General features: G+C 36.5%; 2 protein-coding genes across 2 annotated transcripts; one reads left to right on the top strand and one right to left on the bottom strand.

Annotated features, from left to right (window-relative positions):
* The first annotated feature begins 687 nt into the window (after positions 1–687).
* Positions 688–1,963, top strand: LOC143635837 (protein CHLORORESPIRATORY REDUCTION 41, chloroplastic-like). The gene is made up of 2 exons (XM_077103571.1): positions 688–1,019; positions 1,602–1,963. The coding sequence occupies exons 1-2, from the start codon at positions 713–715 to the stop codon at positions 1,904–1,906; spliced, it is 612 nt and encodes a 203-aa protein (XP_076959686.1). The 5' UTR covers positions 688–712; the 3' UTR covers positions 1,907–1,963.
* A 1,028-nt stretch (positions 1,964–2,991) lies between these two features.
* LOC143635877 (putative galacturonosyltransferase 9) lies at positions 2,992–7,900 on the bottom strand. Its single transcript, XM_077103598.1, has 3 exons — positions 7,739–7,900; positions 4,339–5,580; positions 2,992–3,634 (listed from the first exon to the last, which is right to left on the bottom strand). Exons 1-3 carry the CDS (start codon positions 7,898–7,900, stop codon positions 3,359–3,361), a joined length of 1,680 nt encoding a protein of 559 aa, XP_076959713.1. The 3' UTR covers positions 2,992–3,358.
* Positions 7,901–9,242: the final 1,342 nt, after the last annotated feature.

Genomic DNA, 9,242 nt, shown 5'->3' with positions numbered 1-9,242 from the left:
CCAAAGAAATGAGTCGATGTGGGTTAGTGTCCTAAGGAAATGTGGTGGGTTTCAGATCGGAACGAGTTTTCGCACGAGACATGTTTCGGCACGAAATGGGTTTCAGATTGAAACATGTTCGGTTCAGGTTTCAAGCTAACACGAGTTTTCACACAGGACGGATTGGGTTATGGTTTCTTTTTGGTCGATTCCGTACTCGTTTTTGATTGTCAGTTTTGAATCCCGAGCCCACCCGGTTTTCGTCCCACCGTGTGTTACGCCAAAGAGTTCTGCTCTTGTAGTGACACAACGATTGTCATGTGGCAGCCCCTGGTATGGTTTCCTAATGAACGCCCAAACCAAACTCTGAGGCCAACGCACACTCTGTTAAAACAACATAGTATGGTAGAGTGGAGCAATACGACTCTTCAAATTGAAGAGTACGGTGACCTAAACATAAAAACAAAAGTCGCCCCGTTTTAAAAATAAATAATAAGCTGAACATAACTTGAACTCAAGCTTGAACTTGAAAAGACGACTCTAGAGTAGAGCTTAAGCTTTACAAAACCTTTCGAAACAAGCTAACCTCAAGCTCTCGTAAATTAAAACGAGCTGAGCCCAATTTTCAAATATGAAAAAAAAAAAGTTTTTATCTTAAAACAAATAATATTGGCGGGTCAAGATAAGACATATTATTATCTGCTCTTCATTCACTTGATGATATTATGCTGCAATGGCTACTGCTACTTCACCATCACTAGTTTTCTATATCCACACATTCAAAGCCTCTATCAATCCATTACTTAACAAACCCACCTTAATAAAATGCACTTCAAATTCAAATTCAAATTCATCACCAGATTTCCCCTTACCAGACTCCTCTGCCACCACCAGCCCGGAAGCCTTCCCGATCGAAAAACGTCGGAGATCGGAAATTATTCGGGACCGAAAATCCAAGTCCGGGCTTGTGAAACCGGAACCACCGAATTTTGAAGTCGGGTGGAAGAGGACGGTGCCGATTCCTCTGGAGAAACCGATAGGTAGGGGTGCACATGGTTCAGTTTGGGTTGGCTAATGGAAACAAAAACCGAAACTTCGGTTTTGAATTTTTGAAAATTGTTCGGTTTTCTTGGTTTTGCATTTGAGCTTGAAAATTTTGATGAATTATTATTTTGTTATATAATAAATAAAAAAATTAAAATCTATGCATTCAGTTCAGTTTTTTTAGTTTTTTATTACATGCAAAACCAAAACTGAATCGTAAGTTTGACTTTTACAAAACCATAAAAGCAAACTGTCAGTTTTTGTTAATTTCGGTTTTTCCAGTTTTGTCATTTGAGCTTGAAAATTTTTGGGCCAAATAAATTAGCAAAAAGTAACGAATTTGAGCCCAAATGATTTTGTTAATTAATAACTAATTGAATAATACACATTTAGGATAAAATATTTGAGTTATATATTTATTAAATTCCTTAAAAATGAAAATCTATAAAAAAATTCAATTTAGTTGGTTTTTATTACATGCATAACCAAAACCGAACAAAACCGTCGGTTTTTATTTCTCTTTGGTTTTCTTCGGTATTTTGATTCCTGATTGGTTTTTTCGGTTTCATGCCCTACAGGTTACGTGATAATGGATTTCCTTGAGAAACTGGATGAGCTGATGGACCGAGATTACGGATCAACGGCATTGTTGGCAAAAGTAGGGGAGATTGTGGCGGAGAGGGCGAGAGAGGAGGCGGAGGTGTTGTTAGACGACGGGAAGGTGGAGGAGCGGATGGTGACCGAGTTGTTTCGGGTTTTGAAGCTGATGGAGATGGATTTGGCAATGGTGAAAGCCTCTGTGAAAGAAGAGACTTTGAATGAGAGGATTCAGCAGGCTAAAGCTAGGTGCAGACAGGCCATTCTTGTGGCTAATTCCTTTTGATCTTTACTTGTTTATTTGTTATTAGTATTAATATTAATATTATCACTTATTTGTTAATAGAGATATCTTTGAAAGAATGTACTTTACTATCAAGATTTGATTAGGAAATATAGTAATAGCCCATATGATAGAGATAACTGATGGATTCCGTCGGTAATTACTATCGGAAAAATAGTTATATTGCGACAGAGACAGACTAGAGGTGCACAAACCGGGTATTTTCATAAACCGGAATCGAGTAGGAACCGGTTCCGGGTATGGTCAACAACAGTCAAAACCGGGTCAGGTAGGAACCGGTTCCGGGTATAGTCGAGTATTGACCGGGTTTTCCGAATTCAAGTCGGGTTTTGACCGGGTATTTTCGATTATGGCGGGTTTGGGTCGGTTCCGGGTACGGTCAACAACAATCAAAATCAGGTCAGGTAGGAACCGGTTCCGGGTATAGTCGAGTATTTGACCAGGTATTTCCGATTATGGCGGGTCCGGGTCGGTTCCGGGTACGGTCAACAACAGTCAAAACCAGGCCAGGTGGAAACCGGTTCCAGGTATAGTCGAGAATTTGACCGGGTTATCCGAATTCGAGTCGGGGTTTGACAGGGTATTTCCGATTATGGCGGGTCTGGGTCGGTTCCGGGTACGGCTCTGGGGAGAAATGCTATACCTGGTCGTACCTGTGTGTCAAGTACGGGTAGGAACCAGTTCCGGGTCAGGTCCAGAACCGGGTATTTTGTGTACCTCTACAACAGACTGCTGACAATACCCACGACTATTATCGAAAGATCACTGACCACTCTTGTAAGGTCATCCATGATGAACTCATTCAAATATAATATCAACTTAACATAACGTAACATAACATAAAACTCGTTTTGTAACACGTCTCGTGCATATCATAACAAATTATCAACGTATGAATAATAATCAACGCACATCGAATAACACCAACAATCTCAACATGCAATAACATTTAACACATAACTAGACTCAAACCGCCACTTTTAACGCTTTTAATTAACTATGTTAAACACCATAACGATTATCTTTCTAAAACTCGCTTGCTAATGTCATAACAAAAAAGGTCCAAAATCCCCTTTAAAATCATCCATTCGGTCATATTATTGTGTTGTCGTCGTCACATCAATGCTACCACATTGTTGTCGTTGATTCGTTGCCACTCCCCTTCCAACCACCGCCACCACCAAAAACCGTCAACCCATAAATATACTAACAGATAAAAAAGGAATCGACAGTTCGGTTAACAATAAATCTGCAAAATCTAACACCTTAAACTTAACAAGAGAGACGAAAGAATCAAACATATATGTTACCTGCACGCATCGTTCAACTTGAAATTATAACACGGTAAACTATGATGACGTGTGAAAAAGTAACGCGACACTAGCCTCGCTTAGCACAGGCTCAACGTTACACTACTAAGAACAGTAACTCTGTTTATAGACCAAAGTTGCACATCTGCACGAATTCCATTTCATTATCAACATAACGAGTCCATAGTTTCTTAAATTGGTTCATCGCAATATCGAGCCATGGTTTCATATTCCCGTTATAATGTATGACAGCAGCTTTCTTAATCTCGTCCATGCTTATACTTGGGTTGTATCCTAGTCCAAGAACATGCCATGTTTTGTCTAATGATTTTGTTGTCGAGTAGAATGTCATCAGACCAGGCGGTTGTCTCCCCGATTTCCACAAACTCTGATCCTCGTTCTGATCAAACCGACATTCACAAATTATCAGTTTTTTTCATAAACACTACTTTTTACCAATTTTTACCAAAATACCAATATATAATAATAATAATACCAAATGACAATAATGCCCTTGGAAATTGGGTCCATAAATATTGTTTATTAATGTTAGTTGTGTGTGTTTAAGGGTAAACTTGGAAATTGGCTAATAAATTTTGAAAGTGGACATTTGTAATGAGACAAATAAAAAAGAAAATGTGAACACTTTTAATGGGACGGAGGGAGTAATAATCAAACTATTTTTAATATTAAAAGTTTATTATGCGAACGGTCCTGTGGTTTGGCCCAAGTAACACCTTTTGGGTACTAAAGTCTGAAAAGTAACAAGTTTGGGGTTTTAACTTTGTAACGAGTTTGAAATCAAAGGCCAACTTTTATTAATTTTTAGGTAAAATGACAAAAATACCCTTATAATAAATAATAATATACATATTATATGATAATATGTATAAAATTCTTTATTGGAAAGGGTATTTTGGTCAAGTTAACAGAAAAGTTAATGGAAATTAGCCTTAGACCCGAAACTCGTTACAAAACTGAAACCACAAACCCCAAACTTGTTACTTTTATACCTTAGTACCCAAAGGTGTTAGCTTGTCCAAACCGCAGGGACCATTTGTGTAAATAACTCTAATATTACATTGTTAAGAAGCAAAAACTTACCAGATCCTGCCAGTAATGATACTGATCGGTTAATCGTTCACGTCTCCATGCATCAAGATCGAATATATTCATGCCAAAAGCATAAGCACAAGCCTTAGGATTAAACTTATCTCTAATCAGCGGGTGCGAGAAATTTAAATAATGAGAATAACGATGAAAAGATCCAAAACATGTCTCGACCGCCCCGTTGACTTTTCCACCCAAGTCAACTTTCCACAACGCTGTCAAATCTTTCTGAACAACAACATCATCATCCAAAAACAATATCTTGTGGAGCTTTGGATACATTTCTGGCAAGTAAAACATAAGATGATCCAACATTGACAAATGCTTTGTGTTTTTCTCGTCTTTGGTTTCATTTTCGTTTTCATTATCATTATCTGACTTGTCGTCCAAGTAAAGCTTTTGTAAATTTGCAGACTCGAGTTGTCTGAGTATTGGAACGTATGAAGAATTCAAGAAAGTAAACTCTTCAACCGCTTTCACCTCAACGAAAGCACCTCTTCCGACTGGCTTCAATTTAAACCAAACTTTCATTGCAGCAAGATTCATTTTATTCGTCACAACGTGAAAAACATGTTTCCATGGCTCTACAGTATTATTTACAGTTGAATTCACCACAACAGAAACTGCAATCACGTTATCCGAAAATAATGCGTAATGGTACAAAGAGGGGTCTTCAAATTCAGGTCTCGGTTTCTCATCTGTATAACTTTTAGGATTTGCAATCCGTTCTCCCATTAATCTCATTGCAAGACAATGCAAACTTTTAGGGGTTGATTTAGCAGCAATTAAGCTAGCAAACACACCGTTCTTTTTGGCTTTAACTAACAACTCATTGACTGCAAATATCGTATCTTTTAACTTCTGAATTTTCTGCTGATTGTCATAAGATTCCTTGTTTTCAGCAATCATTAATCTAGCAACCTTAATCTTGTCTTTAACCTCTTTTTCAAACTGTCTCAAGATTTCTTCATCTACAGGCACGTTTGAATCAAACAACGCAGTGCGATACATTGGTTTCATACTCAAATCTGAAAAGTTTTGTGCCATGTCATCAAACGTCTTAAGCTGCTTCGATATCTCAAGCTTAAGCTTTCTTGCGTAAGAAGCGTATGCATTCACAAGCATAATGTGATCATTTGCTTGTTTATGTATTAATTCCAAACGAGTCTTTAATGGATCTGATTTCAGAGCAAGAAAAGTTCTGTGCATAGATGCCCTCCCAGTAGTTTGAATTTCCTGTTAACATGAAATAAAATGATTGTTCTTAATCTTATAATACACAGCATCTTAAGTAAGTAGTAACACAGAAGAAACTGATCATTAATCATTTCTTCAATACCATACAATTTCATAGCTAAAACTGATTTTGCAATTAAATAAGTTACAAATCAAGCCTTAAAATTAACAAAACTGAAACTAACTTGCTACTGAAGCCACAAAATTAGTTATATACTATGTCAATTTGAAACTGAAAAGTCCGACCTTAATTTGAAATCCTGTTATTGTTAGAAACTGATCATTCTAAAATTGCTCCAATACTATACAATTCACTGCCAAAAGCCTAGCTAAAACTGATTCTACTACGAAATAATCTACAAATCAAGCCTTAATCATACAACACTGAAACTAATCTGCCACAAAAAACCTACAAAATTAGTTACATACTATGTCAATTTCAAATTGCATGATCGTATCTATCCAATCAATTAACACAATATAAATCAAACTGCAAGCAAAATTCACAATAGTATATAAAAAGTAAGGCTACTCATAACAATATTAATCAAATTGCGAGCAAAACTCACAACAAAAATCAAATTTCACCAATACTATACAATTTCATTGCTAAAAACCTATCTAAAACTGATTTTGCAATGAAATTGCTTACAAAAGATTCTTAAACATGCAAAAATACTGATCATTCTATATTGCTCCAATACTATACAATTCACTGGCAAAAACCTGACCAAAACTGATTCTACAACAAAATAACTTACAAATCGAGCCTTAATCATACAAAACTGAAACTAAATTACCACAACAAGCTACAAAATTAATTATACACTGTCAATTTCAAACTGAAATGTGCAACACTTTGTTCTAATGATACACAACACCTCAACAAACAGAAGAAACTGACCATCCTAGCATTGCTCCAATACTGCACAATTTCATTGCAAAAAAACCTAGCTAAAACTGATTCTACAACAAAATAACTTACAAATCGAGCCTTAATCATGCAAAACTTATTAGTTAATAAAGTCTTAGTATAGGCCCAGCCCTAAGTTGATTATAGCCAGCCCTAATCTTTGTAATCCTAGTCTATATATATCCAACTAATTTGTCACAACAAGCTACAAAACTAACTATGTGCTAGCTCAATTTCAAATCGAAAAGTGAAGCCTAACACAGAAGAAACTGATCATTCTAAAAATTTGCTCCAATACTACACAATTTCATTGCTAAAAACCTAACTAAAACTGATTCTACAACGAAATAACTTACAAATGAATCCTTAATCATACAAAACTGAAACTAATTTTCTACTGAAGCTACAAAACTAAGTTATACTTAATTCGAATTTCCTGTCAACAAGAACACACAACATCTCACCTAACATTCTAAAATTGCTCCAATACTACACAATTTCAATGCTAAAAACTTAACTATAACTGATTCTACAACAAAATAACTTACAAAGTTACAATTCAATCCTTAATCATACATAACTGAAACTAATTTTCTACTGAAGCTACAAAATTACATATATACTGTTCTTATAACACTCAACATCTACTGATCATTCTAAAATCGCTCCAATACTACACCATTCCATTGCTAAAAACCTAACTAAAACTGATATTACAAATTATTAACAATGAATAAAATAACTAACAAATCAAGCCTGAATCATGCAAAACTGAACCTAATTACACACAATGTCAATTTCATATTCACAAATCACAACAACAACAACAACAACAATAATAATAATAATAATAATATATCAAAAGTAATAATAATATTATATTATTACTCGTAATAACAGAGAGAGACTTTACAGCGTGATCATACTAATTTTCTACTGAAGGTACAAAAATAAATACATACTGTTCTTATACCACTAAACATCTACTGATCATTCTAAAATCGATCCAACACTACACCATTCCATTGCTAAAACCTAGCTAAAACTGATATTACAAACTCACAATAAAATAAGTAACAAATCAAGTCTTAATCATGCAAAACTGAACCTAATTGCACACAATGCCAATCTCATGTCGCATGATCGCATCTACTCAACATCAATTCACAATAATAATATATCAAAAGTAATATTATTATTATATTATATTATTATTACTGGTAACAGTAACAGAGAGAGACTTACAGCGTGATCGTAGAAATGCGGAGGATGAGACGAGAAGAGTACGGACGCCGTAGCGAAGAAGAGAAGAGTGAACATAGCTGACACGAATATCCGGTATGAGAAGATGCCGCGTAACGCCGATGATCCGCCACCGCCTCGGCCGGCACGTGCCACCACCGCCATTAGCACGTGTGATGTAACTAACTAATTTAATTAATTAACAAGAGTTTGTTTGTTAGAGTATCGGTGGGTGTGAGTGAGTGTGTGAAAGCAGCACAAGCATGATTATGATGATGATTATTATTATTATTATTATGAATGTTATTATGGTATGATTATTATGAAATATGAATGTTATGATATGATTATTATGATTAGATCGATGGGATCTGTAAATTTGGGGAAGAAAGAAGAAAGTGACGAAGTGGATTGTTAACTGAAGCACCAACATGTGGAAAAATAAATATATTATTTGTTTTACTACCAATGATATGACTTTAGCTAGCAAATGTCACAATCATTACAAGTGTTATAATTCTGTATTTATAAAATAAGAAAATACAACGAACCAAACGTTGAGTGTAAAAGTGCACAAGAAGCCTGAACCAAAAAAGAAAACTGAAATGGTTTATACCCGGGTTTTTCAGATGCCTGAAGTTATTTAAAAAATATCTCAAAACAGCGCATCCCCTTAAAAAACCTAATCTACCCGAAAAATACTTTAAGAAAAACCAGAAAATAAGGTTTTTTCAATACTCAGAAATATAGTATTTTGAATACTCGGTTCTATATCTGAAGAAACACTAAGTGACCCGGGGCAGATTATAGATAATCTGGGGGTTAAGTAATGTTTCCCACGAGGATGAGGTTCAGCAGAGAAGATTGTTCTTCAGATGACCTGCAAAACAGACACCGTAAGCTCGTCACTGAGAAGGGGGGGGGGTTCCTCCTTGTGACCACCTTCCGGCGTGAGAATCAGACTAGATTGCTCTGAATATAATTGTATATTAAGAGATTGCTAGATAAGATGAGATATCAGATGATGTCCTTACCATTCCAAGGTGTTGGAGTATTTATAGCCGAAGGCGGGTTTCCTAGAAGGTACAGCCGGCTGAATAGTATTCCTGTTCTACCAACAGTGGACTACGCACAGGCCATGCTGGTTGGTGGATAGGCTACGGCCGACAGTAACAAGGTCGGCTGTACACTGTTCCTTTACTGCCGGCTATGCACTGTTCCACCAACTGTAGGCTGCGCACGTCCTATAGCAGGGGTTGGTGAGTAGGCAGCGGCTAATAGTGACAAACAGTACTAGAGGGTGCTCCTCCTCGTACTGTTGTCGGTGAGCTGTCACCCTGTGATTGGTTCATGGGCTGTTCTGGTCAGATCGTCTGTTCTGCCCATACCTTAGTAGGTATAGTACAAAAGATCTTCCAGAAGCATACGGACTGGCTCATTTAGGCGGGAGTATTCCCGCCTTGCTCATTCCTTCATGTGACTACTGAAGTAGCTAGTGCCTTGTGCG

Source organism: Bidens hawaiensis, unplaced genomic scaffold (genome assembly GCF_021521415.1).
Source record: "Bidens hawaiensis isolate Kalapana, Puna unplaced genomic scaffold, B.hawaiensis_p1.1 tig00007737_1, whole genome shotgun sequence".
Taxonomy (NCBI): Eukaryota; Viridiplantae; Streptophyta; class Magnoliopsida; order Asterales; family Asteraceae; genus Bidens; species Bidens hawaiensis.
Note: the sequence above shows the minus strand (reverse complement) of the source record. Positions and strands in the feature narration are given on the sequence as shown.